General features: G+C 40.1%; 1 protein-coding gene across 2 annotated transcripts in view; it reads right to left on the reverse strand.

Annotated features, from left to right (window-relative positions):
* Positions 1-20,757, reverse strand: part of USP39 (ubiquitin specific peptidase 39) — an 882,613-nt gene extending 861,856 nt beyond the window's left edge. The window contains exon 1 of one of the 2 annotated variants that reach the window (XM_044084285.1): positions 20,552-20,756. In XM_044084285.1, coding sequence (XP_043940220.1) covers positions 20,552-20,645 — 94 coding nt within the window. In that variant the 5' untranslated portion in view covers positions 20,646-20,756. Of the gene's footprint in view, positions 1-20,551 lie in introns of both variants that reach the window. The other variant, XR_006366329.1, reaches the window with a different exon arrangement.
* Between the last annotated feature and the right edge of the window lie 704 nt (positions 20,758-21,461).

The following is a 21,461-nucleotide window of genomic DNA, read 5'->3' on the forward strand; positions in this document are numbered from 1 at the left end:
CCACGTGCCTTGGACTGTCCTGCCTGAATAATGCCCCCCCCCCCCGAGGCGGGAAGCATCCGTGGTCACCGTGGCGATAGGGGGAGAGGTGCAGAAGGGACGGCCCATATGGAAGTTCGATGCTTGGAGCCACCATAGTAGCGCCCTCCTGCAAGCCTTGCTGATAGCAATGGGATGGTGGAGAGGAAGAGATAGGAAGGACCATTGCACTAACAGAGTCCATTGCAGTACTCGCATGTTCAAACGGGCGCATGGAAGGAGTGCAATCGCTGCCGCCATGGAGCCTAGTGCCCTCAGGACCAATTCCGCTGGTGAAGCCTCTGAATGAAGGATAGCCCGCACATGAAGTTGTAGGTTCCTGATTCTCTCGGAAGTTAGGAAGGCTCGCAAATCTCTGGTGTCTATTCTGGCACCTATGAATTCTATGATCTGCGTCGGAGCCAGTAGAGATTTGCTGACATTGATAGTAATGCCTAGTTGTGGGGCTAGATGGAGAAAGAAGTCTCTGGCCGAGCAAAGTAGATGCCTTGTTGGTGCGGTCAGGAGCCAGTCATCCAGGTATGGAAAGACCTGAATTCCCTGGAGTCTCAGGTGGGCCGCAATCACTGCTAACACTTTGGTGAACACCCTGGGGGCTGTGGTGAGGCCAAAGGGAAGGACCCTGAACTGGTAGTGACTGGCCCCCAGCCGGAAGCGAAGGAACCTCCTGGATCGTTTGTCCATTAAGATGTGGTAATACGCATCCTTGAGGTCTATAGAGCACATCCAATCGTTTTTCCTCAAAAGGGGGAGGATAGATTGAAGAGTGACCATTTGGAATTTTTCCTTGGTTACTGACAGGTTCAAGCGGGAAAGGTCTAGGATGGGTCTCAGGTCCCCCATTTTTTTTGGCACCAAAAAGAACCTGGAGTAGAACCCTAATCCGAGCTGGTCTTGGGGGACGGGCTGGATGGCTCTTTTTCTTAGCAGCTGCTGTATTTCTGCGGCTGCGGCCTCCCTCTGATCGGGTGGTACATCGGGGAGGTTCTTGGATTGGGGGACATGAAGTATTGGTATTTTGTACCCTCTGGATATGATGCGAAGCACCCAGCGGTCTGTTGTGATGGACTCCCATGCCGCTAGGTGTTTCAAGAAACGCCCCCCCGACTGCCTCCAGAGTGGAGCAGCCAGGCAACCCCTCAGGGCTGCTGTGCGGGCCGCTCAGAGAAAGGTTCTCTGGACCCAAAGTTTCTCGGAGCCCCTCTGCCCCTGGGGCGACATCCTCCCTGTCCACCACTGCCACAGTAGGGCTGGTTGGGAATGTTGTGATTTCCGGAACCACATCTTCTTCTGACCCTTTTGGTTCCTTGAAAAGGACCGCTGGGGGAGCAGAGAAGCGGACTCCGACGGCAGACAACTTCTTCCCGTCCTTCTCGCTCTGGACAAGTGTCTCGCGAACTGTTTTGCCAAATAGGGCAGAGCCATCAAAAGGGGCGTTCGCGAAGGACGCTTTAAAGGGCTCCGTAAAATCGCAATGATGGAGCCAGGCCTGACGTCTCATGACTAGGCCTGCTCCGCTAGCCCTAGCGGCTCCCTCTGTGGCGTGGGACAACAGCCGCATAGAGGTGTTTGAAATAGATCTCAGAGTGGCCATTCGGGTGGAGTACAATTGTTTATCCTCCTCCGACATGGACTCATGGGGGGATGCAGCGATTTCTTTGATAAGATCCCGCTGCATCCTGATGACATGTGCCATATAGTTCAGAGACCTTAGTTCAGAGACCTTACTGAGAAGGTCGCTGAACTAAAGACTCGCTTCCCTAAGCGATCCATCAAACGGGACTCTTTGCTCGGTGGATGGACTGAGGGACTCTCCTGAGCCAATTCCCTCTTTGTGGCTGCCGCCGTCAACATGGCATCTACAGGGGGGCCCTTACTCCAATGTGCTCGGTCTGAGAAGGGGCTAAGAATCCTATCCGGTCGCTTCGGTATTGGCTCCACGGTGTCCGGATCCTTCCACGCCCTGGTGGTAATGAGGTCCACCAGGGGGTTGGCTGGAGGGGACACCCAAGAGGTAGACGGGCCTGCCTCGAATGCCTCCAGAAACATGGACTCATCAGAGGAAGACTTAGGGGCAGACCACCCACCTCTGATTCTCAGCATCTCCATGATGTCTCCAAAGGAGACATCCTCAGGGGGCGATCTTGGGGAGCCTTCCCCTTCCTCCAAGTCCGTGTCCTCGGTTAAGGACTCAGGGGAGTCCACGTGCCTCCTTTTGCACTTATGCTTGCGGGGAGCTTCCTCGGGGGGACTGTCCGAGGAGGCCTCGCCAGCAACATCTTGTTCCAATGGAACTATCTGTGACATCGAAGCAGGCTGTCCCTTTGGCCGGGTGATGGAAGCCTGGCCCAGCAGAGAGGGAGTGCAGGGAGGAGTCGATGTAAGGACCGGGGGTCCGGATGCTCTCAACAGAGCCCTCTCCACAACATCGAAAGCCGAGGGAGAGCCACTCCCCAATGGATCCGAAAGTCGGCTCCCACTCGGATCCGATGAAGGGATCGGAGCCGGCGCCGAGACTGTCGGATCCGAGGGACCAGTGTGCTCCGACCTGGATGGAGCCGAAGGCACACTGAATCCCCCAGATCCGAAGCTCGGACCACAGCTCCGAGAGGTTGGATCCGACAGGCTTCAGGGCAGGGTCGGACCCGAAGTGCCAAGTACTGTCGGTGCCGACCCACCCCCGGCTCCAAGGTTGCTCGGCTCCAATCGCTCCGAACCCAGGTAGCGGGTCGGAGAAGGAGCAATTGGGTGGAAAAAAGGTGTCGAGCTCCCCCCCGAGGGGGGGGGGGGGGAGGCAAGAGCACTCCCATCTGCAGCTGGGCCTGGATGAATCTTCGCATCATCCGGTCCAAGTCTGCATCTGATAAACTGAAGGTAGATCTCGAGGAGGCCACTGAGGCAGGCCTGGAATGCCGCCTCGATGACCTCGACGGAGATCGGGTCTCCTCCTCCTCGGGCCCCGGGGAGAAACAAGGGGATCGGAGCCGAGGAGGAGGAGACCTAGAAGCAGTGGAGGGAGAAGCCCGCTTAGCTGGCGGGGCCGAAACGGAAGTCTCGGCCCGCCGCTTGTGGTGCTTCTCCCTCTGTTTCTCCCTCCTGGCCTCCCTGTCCTCCGACACTTTAGCGGGAGTTTGAGTCCCAGACGGAGGCAGGGGGGCAGGAGTGGCAACTACCACAGGCTGTGGTGGAGCCACGGGAGCAGCAGAGGTAGCGGAGGCTGAAGCCGAATTCGGGGGTAAAAGTCCCGCCAGGACCAGCTTCGACCTCCGCTCTTTCAGTGCCCTGGGGTTGAACGCTGCACAGATGGTACAGCCCGAGGTGAGGTGTTCAACCCCAAGGCACCGAACGCACCGAGTGTGGCCATCAGCCGGGGAGAGCTTATGGCCACACTCGGCACATTTAGAAAATATGGCTTTTGGGGCCTCAGCCATTCCCTTTTTTTTTTGTTTTTTTTATATAAACTAAAAAGGAAAAGCAACTATACACACACACACACACACACACACACACACACACACACACACACACACACACACACACACACACACACACACAGGCCCCAAAAGACATGCAACACACACTCACACACTAGCGACCAGCGAAGGGAGGGTACTAATTAAAAAAAAAAATAAGGAACCTAATTCAGACACACTTTAAAAGTATTAATTTAAACTAAAAAAGAAATTCCTGACAAAAAGTACTTAGAAAAAGGTAACTTTTTCTTCACTTATCTGACGAGCTCAACAAGGATCCAGCCATCCACAAGCGCGGCAAACTAGATCCGAGGTCATGGAGGGTTAGCAGGGGATTATGGGTGAAGGGAGGAGCTAGGAGCTCGGATCCATTAGCTTGAAACAAGTTGCCGGCTCGGATCCGATATCGGATCCGTAACCCACAGGTTGCTGACAAATGAACATCCTACTTCAGATCTTATGTTTTCCAGAAACACAAAACCTTAAGAAATACCCAAAATCTGGATGAATAGGGATGTGATAAGCATCTTTTAAATCTAGTGTTACTATAAAACTTAAATGAGGATGAAGAGGTAACATGTTGTGAAATAACAGCATTTTGAACTTGGCCAGTACCGCAAATTGGTTTAGGAAAGAAAGATTCAGACTAGTCTCCAGGCATTTTCTTGGACACAAAAGACATCCCTGAATAAAAACCACTCTCAAACCAGGAAGGAGGAACTGATCTACTACATCCTGGGACAACATATGTTGAAGAACATGGGGAAATGGAAGAGTCTCATCTGGTGGATGAGAAATTATTCCCTGAAAGGCAGGAATTTCCTCCCACTGCTATCTGTAACCTTGATGATTGGTTTGAAAACTACCTGTTGTCAAAGACAGACAGAAATGGAAATTCAGACTTTCTGGAAGGGAGAAGGGACTGCCGGGGTTTGGGGACATGGTCCCTTCAACAGTCATTCTGCTTTTGTTTTTTTTTTGTGGTAGTGGGTTCCTACCTTTTTTTTTTGGAACCTCCTTGCCACTGCTTCTTAAACATCTCTTTACCAGCATTTTGCTAGGACTGTTTATTTTGATCCTAGCCAAAACAAGACATGGAGTGCAGAATCCCTTGGAAAATTTGGAAAAGGAGAGCTGAAAAATCTGAGAGATTCCCTGAATCGGTTTACCCCTCTCATAATATTTTTGTTACCCTCTGCAGCACATGATCCAAAAATGCATGCTTTTCAAAGGAGAATTTAAAACCTAATTTTTCACATTTTCTGGGAGGTTCTGAAAACATACCCAGGCAAACTTCCTCAAGACCGTTCCAGTGGCCATAGCTATTGGAGAAGTATCTACGGAGTCAGAATGCTTTAAACAAGTCACAACCTGAGAAATTAATAAAACTAAACCATTTAGATCAGATTTTCCCTCACAAGAAGAAACTGCAGACAAAACATTCCTTATATTTTCACAATTAGTCAGCATAAACTTTTAACGCAAAACCCTGAAATTTCAAAATTTTGAAAAAATCAAAGTTGCAAAAGCATACACCTTTTCCCACACTTATCAATTTTTCTATCCTTGTCAGAAAGTGAAGGATGGGAATTAACAATGTTTAAATCAGCAGTAGGATTAACTAAAGCTATATCTGCTGTAGTCAAGTATAGGATGAATGTAGAAAAACTTGAATGATTTTTATAAAAATCAGTTTGCCCTTTACAGGCAGCACGATGACCATCAGGGAAACTGCAGGCAGTAACATACATCCTCCAATGCTGACAGCGCAGGAGGGATGGGGTAAGGTTCTAGAAATTCCATTTGTAACAGCTCATAGCATTTTCTGAGGGACTTAAAAACCTCAGTGTTCTCTCACTGAGAAACAAGTCTCAAAGACAGAGAACCCCCACAGGGAGAATCAGATACCATGCTCTCCTCTGAATCGATCAGAAATCCGAGGAAAAAAACCTGCATCTGTCTCATACATCTTCCTGTCCAGATTCAGAATCTTGAAAATCTTCAGGAAAAGAAGAATCTCTGATGCATTTAGATTTCTGTTTCTTTTTGACGGGAAAAATGGGGACAGAGTTGTTAGTGACAGCAGCAACTTCCCCAGGGATGGGTACAACATTCTGACCAAACAGGAAAAACTTCCTTGCTCCCTCTCCCAGGACTGACAAGATTGAGTCCCTTCAGTCAGCAAGGGAGAGCCAAACAGTCACAGAGGATGTGGTTAACCCCTGGTCTGTAGTGGCTGTAGTTGCTGCACCAGAGGGATCCGGAGTAAAAGATGAGTGGTCTGAGGAACCAGCTTTGGCCACAGCAGAGTCACCCACCTGTGGCCAAGGTAAACTGCTAGCCTCATTTGTTGGCAAAGGCTGTTTGTTTAACTTTTTGTTTTTGAGACTGGAAGAAGGACTGACAGTGGTAACGGCAGTTTGTTCCAAGGTCAAACCGAAAATGGTGTCTCTTTCACAGAGAAAACAAGCAGCACAAGCTGGTAAAAATTTAACATTTTAAGAAGTCACTTTCCTACCACTAAAAACACAGTAAAACTCACTTTAATACACTTTGACATCCCCAATTTTTTTTTTCAGAGAAAAAAAAAAACTTCCCTCAACAAGAAAGTTAAATTTTAAATGTGGAAGGCTTTTCTCCACATGGGAACTTATCCGCCCAGCAATGGAAGAGCACAAACTGACCATCGATCCTTGAAATCCCACACAGAAATAATCTCTTCAGCAGCAGGAAAGCTCTAAAGGGCTTGGTGCCCAAATCTGTCTTTCTAAGCAGCTCAGCTTGAGCTGCCTAACAGTTTGGATGTATGGAAAGTGCTTGGCAGGATACAACTCGTACAGCTAATGTTACTACATCCATGATCAATATGATAAACATGTATAATTTTACTTGGATCCAGAAACAAACAATTCTACTTGTGCACTTGCACTGAGCAAAGTCCATTACTGGGTAAAAAGCCTTGAAAATATTTAACATTTTCTTTTCTTGAAAAAAGACAGAACAGCAGTGATCAGACAGAATTTCAGGAATTGTTAACAGCTTAGAACAAAGGCAAAAGGTACTGCAGAAAACTAGAGACACTTATTTTACTGAGCTAGATAAAATCAGTTCAAACAATTGACATTTGAAATTCTACAACTCATTAGTGAAAGACAGAAATGTTCAAACTAGGGAGCAGGTTATTAAGAGAAAAAAAAAATGACTAAAAATCTGTGGACGCATACTAAGTCAATGAGAGAAAGTGTTTCAAGTACAGTGTTGACATAAAATGCTGAGAATTAGTATCTAAAATGCAGAATTTAAAAACTACACACAGGTACAGAATGCAATAATAATTCTGAAAATGAAGAATTAGACCAAAAGGCACAACAAAAGAGATTGACTGAATATTAATGTTATGTAAATAGTGTAATGTGCTGCTACTCTTAAACCCAATACCCTTCCTACCTGGGTGATAATTTATTATAGTTACTTTTTACAGCACTTCTCTCTCATTCCCCTTTCAGAGACCTTAACATAATAATTCTTTTTGTCTCCATCTTTTCATTTAGTGACCATGGTCCCTGCGAACGGGTTCTCTCTCAGTCCCCCACTTGCTGAATCCTTGGCCAGTGGCCGCTTCTGCAGTGAAGAAACCAGCCACAAGGACTCAAGGGCTTTAAACAGAAAATAAGTTACTGTAAGTGTACAGCTACATTTCCCTCTTAGCCTGATACTGTAGAAAGTACCTGGTCTAAAGCAGAAACAACTGGCTCTACCCATGGCTAGGGACAGCAGCTGCTCCCCCACCCCCATCAGCTGTAAATACATTCCCCAGTTAACTTTTTCTTTTAAGTTAATCAGTAAACCAAGATAAAGCTCTAGACGAAAAAAAGTAACCCAGTAGATACACTGGAATTGCCCACTTGTAAAACAGAGGCAAAAAGGTACTTAAACTGCCACTTTTTGTCTGCTTCAAACTAGGTATCTACCCAGAAAGGACAAAGCTGAAATCAGGTCTATAGATTGTTTTTCCCTATTATATTCTAATAACTCCTAACAATTATATTCTAATAACTCCTAACAATTTGGCTATTTAGACACTTACCCTGCAATCTTTAGCTTGGGGGATTCTAGCCCACTCCATTCACTACTCTCATTTCACTCCCCTCACTTCACTCCCCTCCCTGCCCCTCAAACATTTACACTATAACTACACAACCCCTGCCACCAAAAACATCCTCCCAATACACACACTCCATTACCAAACACCTAGCACACTCAAAAATAAAATATTCCCAAGATGCCATAAGTAATTTACTATGTATACAAAACATATCCTAAGCACCCTCTATAAACTAGCCCTCACTGGAGACATCCATCCAAACCCTGGTCCTCACAAATCCAACCCAACCACAAACCCTAGTCCAAGCAATCCCCCCACAACTCAACTCCTAGCCAACAAGAAAACAACGGGCCTACTTATAATGTCCCTAAACATCAGAAGCATATGCAATAAAATCCAAGAACTACATGCCAGCATAAGCATATATTCCCCAGATATTCTTTTCCTAACTGAAACCTGGCTCAAACCTCACATCAAAAGTGAGGAAATACATCCTTCACATAGACAGATTGTCCAAAAAAGGAGGTGGTGTAGCAGCACTGATATTTAAACACCACCTCAATATTCAACTCCTGAACTCATCTGCCCCTCATCACAACAATGAAGAAATCCTTTATGCCAATCTCAAACTAAACCCAAATAAAACAATCAATATCATAGGATGCTATTTCCCACCAGGGCAAAATATTACACCCCTAGAAAATATCCTGAGCTGGGCTACTCTATCTCTACCCCAGGAAACCATCATTCTCGGTGACTTTAACATCAACTGGCTATCCTGTAATAATCCCCCAACCATTCACCTTAAACTCCATGGGTTGACTCAACTTATCCAATCCCCTACCCGAATCAACAAAAACCCTAACAATCATACCTTACTTGACTGGATCCTAGTCAACAAAGCCCCTCACTCTTACCTAGCAGGCTGCTTACCCGACAGTCTTAGTGACCACTCCCCCACTTTCCTAATTCGGCACCACACAAACAGTCTCAAGCCCATTATCCACAGGCAAATATGGAACAAGTCCAACTTCAACCCCAACTCCTTCATCTCCTCCCTGCAAAAAATTAACTGGTCATTAACTGGTCACCACTAAAATACCTCAACCTAGATGAGGCTGCCCACTTCTTCAACAGTACCTTCCTCTCCATCCTAAACACCCATGGTCCTGTAAGAAATGCCAAAGTCAGATCCAGGCGTGCCCCATGGTTACAAAAGACCACCAGAACCCTAATGAAATCCAGAGATAAGGCCTGGGAGCACTGGCGACTAAAAAAATAACTCAGACAATCATTTCTTGAACTGTGCAATAAAGCCAAAAAACATATAAAATTAGACAAATCCCTCTACTATAAATCCACCCTAAACTCTACCAACCACAACCCTAAGCAATTCCGGTCCAGTATTAACACCATCCTCCAACCAGGGAAGGTTGAAACCCCCCAGCCATCCATTCCCCCTCCTCCAGCAGTATTGCTGAATCCTTCAACAAACACTTCACTGAAACTATAACATCTCCAGACAAACAACACTTCCCTACAACAGCCCCCCCAACTCCTAACACTAAACCCCCCACTCCTCTTTTCTTCACCTCAGTACCTACCTCCAACATAAAAAGACTATTGTCTAAACTTAAACCCAACAAACTCACAGCTGACAACCTCCCCTCTGAATACTTGGAAAACTGCAGCTGATACACTAGCCTACCCAATTTCAATTCTAATAAACCGTTCCATAACAGAAGGCTATGTTCCCTCGATATGGAAACTATCCCACATCATTCTGCTCCACCAACCTCTCCAATTACCACCTCACTGCTATCCTCTCGCCTCTAAGACACTTGAAAAATGTATCAACACCCAGATCTCCAACTACCTCCTAGCTAATAATCTCCTCTCCAAAACCCAACATGGTTTCAGGCCATATCACAGCACTACCTCCGCTCTGCTCTCCTTCACCAACACTATACTTCATCACAAAAACAATGGCCTCTTCTCTACTGCCATATTTCTAGATCTCTCAAAGGCCTTTGACATGGTATCTCATGAGCTACTACTCTCTACTCTCCCCAACTTCTCCTCCTCACAATCAGCCTGCTACTGGTCCCACAGCTATCTACACGGACGCCAGCAATCTGGGACGATAGCCTCCCACTTACTCTCCGAGTTCCCCAAGGGTCTATCCTTGGCCCTCTGCTATTCTCACTTTTCACTAACAACCTACATATGCCACCACACAAGCATCTCTAATACAGCAAGCAGATGACTCTACTCTCATCTGCTCTGCCCCCACTGTACCAGAACTACAACAAATCACACATGAATCTTTCTCTTCTGTAGAAAGCTGGCTATCCAATGCTCAGCTCCTACTCAACCCAAGTAAGACAAAACGTTTCCTGTTCCAACCTTCCAAAGCCACCCAAAATACCCCCACTTCAACATTCTCGCCAAAGACAATACTATCATCTCTCCATTAGAACACACAAAATTATTCGGTGTGAAAATCAGCAAATTTAGACTTGATACCCACATACCTCTCAAAATAAAAAAAGTTCACAAGAAACGTGGTGCATTATATCGAAGCCGCCAATTCCTAACCAAGGCGGCTAGAATCTCCATAGCAAATTCCCAGCTAATCTCTACCCTACTCTATGCATCCCCCATACTTACCAACCTTAAACAGACAGACCTTTACAAGCTGGATGCTTGTTACAACAAAATTGCTAAATATGCCACTGGAACCTCCTACCGCAGCCATCACTGCATCTCCCTTAAAGAACTAAACTGGCTAGAACTCCCACAACTCCTTCACTTTAATCAACTTACCCTCACTCAAACTTACTGACCACCCCCTTAACATCCCTTCCCTTCAAACCCTTCTCCAACCCTATCACTCCACTAGGCCCCTAAGATCAAGCAACAAAAATCAACTCACTGTTATCAAACCCAAAAACTCAGCAGGAGAAGCCATATTTTCATGTACCATATCTAAACTTTGGAACAATCTTCCACTCTCTATAACTACTCTACCTTCCAGCAGCCTTTTCAAGACTGCACTCAAATTCCACTTAAATATGCACTGGCTTTGTCCTTGTTCTAATCCAGACTAGCACCCCCACCCAGACTCTTAACCCAACTATACTACTGCCACTACTAACCACAGTCAGAATTAGCTAGTTCTCTTTACATACTTTTCAATCTTGTCTGACAATTTTGTTATTAATATTATAAACAACAAGAAACTATTTTAACTTGTAACATTTACTGTATATACTGTTGATAATCAATATCTTGTTATGGTTTTAAAGCCAACAACCTGTAATGTTGTTTACTATTGCTGCAACTTTGTGTCTCTATTTATCATGTACATGATGTGGAGCTTTTCTCCCCGGGCATCCGCTGAAAAAGGACCTGCATCCAGTCAGAATTTCCCAGTAAACAAATGTAAATAAAAAATAAAATAAAAATAAATATATTTAGGGAACCAAGTAAAGCCACCTTATCAAAAGCTACTAAAGTAAAACATAAAAATTGGAAATACAACATAAGGTTCAAATTGCATCAATTAAAGAAGTTAATTCACCCAATAATCTGGATTGTTTGGCTTTCAAAAATGTAAGAATGGTAAACTAAGTTTACTAGACAAGACAGAATGTGTTCTTGTACACAACCAGGATGTCACATGGTCAAACACACAAAAGAACTATGTTCATATAGAAAATGAGTTGTTAGCAAAAGTATATCGTTTTCAGAAATTCCATGAATGTTTTTTTTATGGTAAAAGTCATCCATGTTGAAACCTAAACCTTTGCAAAAGTCTTTGTACAAGGTACTACCAAGATAGTGGTAGCCATCCCAAGGGGCCTAAACAGCTATAAATTCACAAAGACAGCACAGTGGACAATCCAGAGCTTATCTGAAAAAAATCCTGTGTTGGTTTGTAATTTTCTGATATTCACTGTTACAAAGAGGTGCAACTGCTAGTGATAGTAAGCAGAAACTACTGCATATTTGCCTGGGATGTAAAAGAATTCCAACTTCTGTGAGTTTTTCACAACAGGTACAGTCAGAGCAACAACTTTATTCTACTTATTTTAATATTTAATTGCATGTCAGTTGTGTGATTTTTCTCACAGAAGTTGATTTAAAATCTCTAAAAATTCTGTGGTAATTAATTTTGATTATCTTTTTCTTTTAAAATTCTTTATTTGTTTGCAGCTGAAAATGGGTTCCTTAAATAAGTACGTCACTAATGATTTGCTAAAGCACAAGTAACTTGTACAGTGTACTAAATGCTGTGAATATTTAAAGGCATCATCTGATAACACTGGTGGGTTCCTGTTCCTCATATCAAAAGTTGGAGGACTTCCTTACCATTAGTATTAAATCTAAACTTCTTGGAGGACAACTGCATTTGTGCAACTGGCACAGCTTGGAGAAAAACTGATTAATGTCTATAAAGCAAACAGAATACATACTAAAAAGGACACTGCTTTGCTGTATTTTACATAGATTACAGGGAATGATGACAATTTTCTACAAGAAAACTTTAGGTTTACAAAAAAAGGCATAATTTTTCCAAAACAGAATACAGGAAAAAAGAGAGAGACAAAGGACAGATAAAAAGGAAAAAATCAAAACTGAACATGGAAGGATTTAACATTACTGTATGACAAAAAGAGGAGAAAGACAGAAGTTGGCAACATGGCTCAAGTTGTGGAGGTACAAAATCAGTTGGATGAGAACTGTATGCTTGCAAATCCAATAAGCAATGAAAACAGTAGGATTAATAAGACTAATGGTGATGAAGATCATTCCTTTGTAACAATTTACAGAGTAGATATTACTGAATTAGAAGTTGAAGATTATTCAACTCTAGTCAGAAAAGATATTAGATTGGAGATTCAATTATAAGAGAAATTAATACTTACATGTGCAGGGAAAATAAAGTACACCGAATAGTGTTATGCTTGCTAGGAGCAAAAATGAGGATGTGAGAAAGGCATCAGAATGCCTTAATATTAAGAAGTATAATCTGTTTTTATTCATGTTGGTACAAATGATCTCATCCACAAGGACTTTCTATTAAGGACTCTCTATCAGTAAGGAACCTACAGCCCTCAGGTAGCAAAACTTGTACAGATATTAAGATGTTTTTTTCCACAATTATGGAAAGGAGTCAGGTCACTGTGAATGTAAAAATTTTTTTAGGTAAATACCTACATGAAAAAATGCCCCTTTTAATAAAATGGAAATGTGTAGAGCATCCGAGCCTAATTTTGGGCACATGACTTTACACAGGATGGCATGCACTTGACAAGATCAGGGAAGAAAAGTTTTGCAGTAGATATTTTGCAACACTTACACACGGTACGAATTTTGCCAGGTCAAAAATTATATGGTTTACAGATAGCAACAATTGATGCATCTCAGATGATTGTTAATGCTAAAAGCATTAATATATATATATATATATATATATATATATATATATATATACATATATATATATATATATATATATATATATATATATATATATATATATATATATATATATATATATATATATATATATATATATATATATATATATATATATATATATATATATGCATATATATATATATATATATATATATATATATATATATATATATATATATATATATATATATATATATATATATATATATATATATATATATATATATATATATATTTTTTTTTTTTTTTTTTTTTTTAATACTGGAAAATTGCATGATCCGACAACACTGGTGATATTATTGTTTGTGAAACATAGTTAAAAACAATGACTGGAAACCAGTTCTCAGGGTATAAATGTTTTTACTCTAACAGACATTCTAATTATAAAAATAAATAAATCACATTAAGGTATTATGATCGGGATTAAAGTGAGACATGCTATTATCACATGTTCGATGTTAACACCAATACTGCGATTGTGTAACGAGACAACCCTGGAATATACAACAATTATTGGAGTGTATAGATCAAAGTCAAGTGCTGATATACATTTCTTGCATGAAATATAGGATGGAAGAATAATAGTTTCTGGGGATTTAAATTTGCAAGAAACAGACCAGAATAATACTGATTCAAGAAAATTATTTACAAAGCACATTCAGGAACAACAAAGAACAGAATATACTAAAGACACTGTTTGTGTTCCTAAAGAAATTACTGTTAATTCATGTCAACTTTTACCACCGTTAATGTGCAGTAATCATGGGGTTATAAAAGGTTAATTTGTTGCTAGATAATTCTTCCAAAATGAAATCTAAACCAATGCACAGAAGATTAGCAACAGATTATACTAAAGCAAAACAATCACCATGTAAAACTAAATGAAGTGATACATTCAATGGAAAACAGCAGAAGAAATGTGAAAAGTTTGGAAAGAGAAATTGTTTGAATACAAAAATTAAAAAATGTTCAATATCAGGATCAAGGCACATAACTTCAAAAGAACATATTTCCATAAGAACAAAATACTTCATTAAGGTGAGAGACAAAAAAATTGAACTATGACTTTGAAAACTGAAGTAAACAAGCTGCACAGACAAATTAAACATGGTATGAGAAAAGATCAAGAAGATATTGAGTATAACAGGAAACCATTTTATAGACACACAAGATGTGCGAGGAGCAAAGACATACAAACTGATAAATGGTATACAGATTGTAAAATGTATTCGCAGACAAAACAGATTACAGACATCTTTACAAAACAGTATGGCTCCACAAAGGGGGTGACAAATTGTTCTAGTGGCATCCAGGTAACCTCAGATACTGAAATTAGATAACACTGAAAAATAACTACTCAAACTGGATCCAAACAAAGCACAGGGAGGAAAAAAATAGTAATAATGACCGAAGAACACTTCAACATAAACTTACAGTACCATTATATTGGTTATTTACTAGGTTGTACAAATATGGTTCCTCAAGATTGGAGGCCTGGACTTGTTAAACCTGTCTTTAAGGGAAAGGGGAGTAGGACAAACCAGGACTCATGCACACCCATAAGTTAATTTTCATCTTATGGAAAAATAATGGAGAAGGTCATATTGAATAAATTGTCAGAACTGGAAAGTTTGGGGCTTGAACCCATACATCAGCATGCATATGCTGAAAACAGATCTGTTACCAACTGCAACATGATGTTCTATGACACTATAACACATATGAATGAAAAATCTATACAAATTACATAAGAACACAATTTAACTTCAGCATTTGGTAGGACCATGCACAAAACACTGATCAATAAATCAGAACTATGTATTGATGTACTCTTGATAAAATGGACAGTTGCAAGATTTATAAATAGGACATGGCAAGTATCATACAGCAACTGTACAAGTGAAATTTGAAGTTACAATACGTATCCCATAGGGCTCCATCCTTCACCCATACTTGTTTAAATTATAATGCTTCAAAACTATCTTTTTCATCTGAGGTGTTCTACACTCCATATACAGATGCTTTGAAAATGGCTAACACACATTACAGACAGGGCATGCCTACAAAAGAACTTGACTAAATTGACCATTAAGGCACAGGAAAATCTGTTGATAAATACATCAAAAGTTAATCATATGAGATTTGGGAAACAAATTGAAAGGTAAATATTTAATACAGGTATTTAATACAGGATAAAGTGACTGAAACAGTGGATTTAAGGACATGGGTATGTGGGTAAATTCAGCTTTGAATTTTTCTAATCAGATCAAACAAAATGGGTACTGTTATAATGCTGAGGAAAGCATTACTGCTTGAAATATTTGTTTATATGTACATATGTATATAACATGTAAAATATTGTAATCTACAAAAGCAGGACTTGAAAGCAAAATAAAAATAAAAAAAATGTAGAACATGTTCCTCCTGTAAATATATAGAGGGAATGAATTTGTACATCAGATAACAGGACAGCATTAATTTATGTAAAGACTACTCCAACTGCAGCACCAGGCATTTGATTTACATAGCCAACTGCCCTTTCTGCAGTAGTTATTATATATGCAAAATGGACAGACACTTTAGAGAGAGAATAAGGAAACATGTCAGTGATATAAAATTGAAGGATGATAAAAACCCATTGTCTACAAGTAGTAAATGATGACATACGAGGTAGGGATAAGTTGCTAGTGACTGAACTATTGAGATTAAATGGATAGCAGCCCTACAAGCCTACAGACCACCAGGTTTAAATACTAACATATCAGTTAAACTGGCCCTAAAGGGGTGTAGGGTTAAATGGAAAGTATGATTGGTTGGTAAGAATGTGTGTCCATAAAGAAGTTCTGTGATTGGAGTTCCTCCATATATAATGGTGAAACGATTTTAATAATTAGATCTGAGGAAGGACTAGTGAGTAGTCCGAAAGTCTTTATTATAAAATCAAGTAAAATAAAAACGATAAAAAAGTTTTAGGTTTTATGCTTTTAGCTTTGGTGTCTGCTGCATTCTGTTTCGTTTTTATATATGTACGTATATAAGATGTAAAATATTGTAATTTACAAAAGCACAACTTGAAAGCAAAATATTCAGCAGGCTATAAAGAACACATAACAGATACTCTGAGAAAGTTTATTTACCAAAAAGCACGAAGAATTGCTAGTAGCAGTGAGTCTTAATTCCACAGTTATAAATGACTAAAGTAAAAGGAAGAAATGCTAAACATGGACTGACACTGACTTAGAAATGTGGCTTCTGAAAGAAGTTGCAAATGAAATGCTGGCCTGAGCAATAGCCATCAGTAAGTAAAGAAAGTTATTATTATTTTTAAGTAAAAATAAGACTAAGTTGCACCCAAGGATTAATATTCAAAGTTGACAAAATAAGTTACCAAGCAAGTTAGAATACAAATGATTGAAAGGATACATGAATCACACCTGGAAACAGTGATCTGCAAAAAAAAAAAAGAGCATGTGGTGTACTGTACAAGCCAGAAATGCTGACTCCGTGCGCCATTTCAAATTTATATTATAGGCAGCGCCATGAATGTACAACAAGTTTAAAAAAAACAAAATATTGTTATTTCAAGTTCCCTGAAACAGCCAAGTACAAGTCTCATTAGCACATTAGTCTCTATTCAAGAGACAGGAAATGCCTGATGCCCTATTTGAAAACCATCTATAAAACAAAGACAGGAATTCAGAAAAGTTACTCATGAGTGAAAATATAAACAAAACATCCAGTCTACTCTGTTTGCAATCAAACATACAAGCACAGAAAACTATCCCAAAACTAAAAAAAAAAAGTCTCCCAAGAAAAACGAGCAGCTAAAGATAAATGGGAGGATTGCCATCTTGCAATTCTGGAATGCGACAAAACTCAACCACTCAAATGTTAACAGGCAGTCAACTGAAAAGCAAATTACCTACTACAACAACACTACTCATACCTAAAAAAATCAATACAAGGTAAAGGAAATGCTGGAGAAAAATAAGCATAGGTATTAACTCTATTATGATGTAAAAACGTACAAAATTAATAAATTTAAAAGATAGAAATAGAATAAAGATAAAGATATGCAACCAACAAAATACCTGTATCTAGAAAATGTAGATGTTGGTAAAGCACACAAGCAAGATTCAAATTTTATCGGGAGGAGACAGAACAATATATAGAAGGAAAGAGAAATTAGATATCCAAGAGTTGCAGAGAGAAACTTTTCAAATGTCTCAAAGGGAAGATAAGCTATCCAAAGGGAACAATCCTCTTAAATATCCTAAAATGGCAACACCACCTTTAAAAAACAGAGAAACATATGGATAGTTTGAGCTGATCATGACACAAACAGTATGAAAATTGCAATTATTACACATTTTTTCAAATGTGTACAAAAAAGTGTTTTGATTTCAAATTAGTGATGTGCTTAATACAAAAATGTTTAAATATCATCAGTACATGTGGTTATGTCTTAATATTATATCGTTACCGAGCAAAAAAGAAAGCCAGGGAACAAAATAGCTGATTTTTTTTTTTTAACAGTATGCAGCTGTCTTCTTGGAAATGTAGCAAACAAGGACTTCTAGATCTGCAATACATAACACTATACGATTCTTTCACCATCGCTTATCTGGAGTACCAGCCAGTTACTGACAACTCACAACAGCATGTATGTGATAAGAAAGACAACTATGCTACACAATCACTACAATAATATATGATAGATGGTGGAATTTACTCCCACCTGTTTAGAGTATTAGATCATACAGGCTTCACCTTACATCCAAAACTTGCAAGACATAAGTAAATTCCACCAAAGTCCATACTTCTGTTATGCAATACTGCTTAAAACTACTACTTACAGCTGCCATAGCTCTCAACTGATCAGAGACAAATCTAAATAGAAACAGGGACAAATCCTCAAATAATCAGGGACATTTTTTAAATATTTGTACCATTAGCTTGAAATATTTGCAGATTAAGAGAATGTGGATTAATATAGATTTTCTGAAGTAAAACACCTACAACTCTGAAGTACTATCATTATTTCTTAAGGGCAAATCACCACCTTTTCTTCAGCAGTCACCAGTTTTAAGAGGGATTAAGAGGAACAGACCTACAATCGGAGTCTAAATCAGAGACGTCACTGAAGAACAGGGAAAGTTGAGAGGTCTGACAGCTGCATTACTTCATCTCATTTTGGTATAATAAACCATGTTACCTATGTCTTGCCTCCTTCTAAGACTGAAAGGCAGCACTAGGTCATACTGCTCAATGATTACCTGACAGACATAAGCAATAAGAATAAGGCAAAAACAGCCTGAAAAGGAGTGCATAAACTCTAGTTGGGGGAATGGATGGGCAGAAATACTTACCTTGAGATTCAAACCTAAAACGGCAAGGAGGTTTACCAGTCAACCAAAAGAGGGAAATGTTGAAAAAAGTCAAGAGTCTTGCAGACAATGGTTCACCATCATCAACTATTACCCCTCCCCTGACAGAAACATGCAATACAATTCTCAGTGACAATTACAAAAAGGTAACATTTTATTTTGTAACATTAGCCATATACATATACACATATATATATATATATATATATATATATATATATATATATATATATATATATATATATATATAAATAAAACTACAAAATGGAAAACATCTGAAGATGTACTGCTTTTCCTCCAAGGTGATGTGACCTCTGTGGGCAACAGGGGGGTGCCCCCACAAATATGCCTCCCTTTCAATTAATAATGTATACTTTTTAGTTTAACTTTTAGTTTAAACATATTCTGGAATCGCATAGCTTGAAGGAGGGCAGCACTGTGTCAAATATCACACTGATGTATGGGTGAGGGGTATATAGCTAGTAAACATGCTAACTGTCTTTTACAACACAGGTACACTAGTAAACCACTCCCGTGCTTTTAAACATGTATATAAATGGAATGATGAATTTCTACATTTTATTCTGTTTTTTTTCAACTATTTGGATTGCTTGTCTATGTGTTTTTAATAAAGAAGATTCAAACTGAACTAGCTAGTGCTTCCCTACTTCCATTAGTGGATTTATAATTTGGAAAGTTTTTAAAAGTATTTGTACCACAGGTTTATTAAATGGCATATTCACAGTATGGTTTTTGTTAGGTGCATGAAATCGAAGGCACTCTAGGAAACCTCAGATCTTCCACACAGAGAAGTTTCCTCATTATTTGTTGTTGGACCCAGTATATTGACATACTAGGTATGTGAGACTTCAAGGGACACCACGGAGACTCGCCAAGTGACTTTCCATTGCATAAATACACACAAGCTCAACTAAAGAGATTGCAACCTATACAAATATCAATGCATGTGTACAAACAAAAAACACACCCAGTCTGCTTAAAGATTGGGGGCTCCAAGAGTCAAATTACAATTGAAAATAGGAGTTCCATCAAGCTGGAAAGACATGGTGTGCTCAGCCGTAGCAGGACACTGTGTATACATACGCAGGTACGCACTGGCCAAAGACACGGCTCCAAAAAAGCAAATTACTACTACAGACATGGGATCCATCAAACAGAGTTGTTAAGGCTTGTTAGCACAGGGAAAAGGAGTCAGGGAGTTGGGGGGTAAAGATCAAAGGCAGGTAAAGGCAAAAAGTATAAAAATACGATGTCTAACGATATTAACAAATTGCACTTTACATTGTTTTGTCGTGTTTTGCTAAAAGATAAACACAAAATTTAAATAAAAAATGGAAGAAAGCTATGCCATGCCACCTCTATAATCATAGACTTCTTTCTAGAATGGAAATCAGCAGTTTCATGTGGACAACAAAATCAAATTAGAAAAATAGATATTCATAACCATGCAGGGTTGCCACCTTTTCAAATGCCCAAAGTGGGACATTTTTGGTACAAACATCAGATTTTGCACTGTGAAACATACCCACAGCCAGTACAAAGGACAAAACTTCGCTTTTTTGCCTAAATAAAAGCTTATTCTGGTAGCATTTTAGTTGCTTATTCTGTTTCTTATAACATTTAGGTGTTTCAGATACAGAATAACTGTTTTATGCAACTATTACATGAAATACAGGAAATAATTTTGTCCTAAAATCTCAGGACATTTGCCATTTTTTTAATTTTTTTGCAAGACACAACTGCCCAAAGAGGGACTGTCCCTCGCAAAATGGGACAGGTGGTAACCCTATAACCATAACTGCTTAGTTTTTGACAGCAGTATTAACAATCGTGTTCTACTCCACCCCTCAATGCCAACCCTATCAGAAGAACTCTCCGAATATGGAGCTGCTCAGAAAGAGCATCACTAACTTTACCCCTGTTAATCCTTCAGTTTCTACTACATAGTAACATACAAATAACTGACTGTAGGAATCACACACCTCTCCATTAAGAACAGTTTCTGTCAATACACGGAGAGGAGGCGTCCCTTCACTTACCTACTTCATCGTCGTCATCTAATACTACCAATCGCTCACGCTTAACATGACGAGAAGACCCGCCATGAGACCTGTGCTTCCCAGAACTCGACATGTCTTCAGCAACAACAGTAATAAGTACTCCACTCTCTATGAGGAACGCACCAAAATAACGCAATAAGTGATCGACGAGTTAAACACGGAACGGGCCGATCAGTGACTTTCCCTAGCAGACGTGAGCGTCAATATGGTCGTTAACCTTTCCCAGAACGTAATGTGCTGTGAAAATATATTTTTGTATGTTTTAAATCATACATCGAAACAATATAAACAAACGGTATTATAAGAGATGGACTTTGCTACTGTGATCAAAGATTGCTGTTCTGACTGGAAGTCTACATGAAAGGCAGTGTTGTTAAATATTTTACGGTCGGTAACTATGAAAAACACCCAAATGGACAATCTGGAAGCAACAAGTGTTTATAATTCATTGTGTGATACTTTCCATAAGTTGAAGTACGGAATGCAGTTACATTATTACCAAGGCCCCATCTATTGCACATGACCTTCAGTAAATCAACTGAAAGGGCTTCAATTCCATGTCTCCATCAAGTGCCAGACAGTACTTATGATGCCCACATCTATCAGTTGGTCACACTTTTGACCTACACCAACACTGTGTGTGTGTGTGTGTGTGTGTGTGTGTGTGTTGGGGGCGGACTTTCCACAGGGTCATCTACTTGTACTCATACTCATAACAGTGTTTTCTATTGTATGTTACGGATGATGCCTCACATGCTTTGGACCTGTGGCTAATGACCACCAGACACTGCGCTGGTTCATGCGTTCAGAATGTTGCAGTCTCACTTCTGCTGCCTGTGCACAGTAGTAAACTTCTGAGATGTGCAGTAAGCTGTTGGCTGGTGTTCAG

Source organism: Protopterus annectens, chromosome 9.part0, assembly GCF_019279795.1.
Source record: "Protopterus annectens isolate FY-2018-M chromosome 9.part0, PAN1.0, whole genome shotgun sequence".
Taxonomy (NCBI): domain Eukaryota; kingdom Metazoa; phylum Chordata; order Ceratodontiformes; family Protopteridae; genus Protopterus; species Protopterus annectens.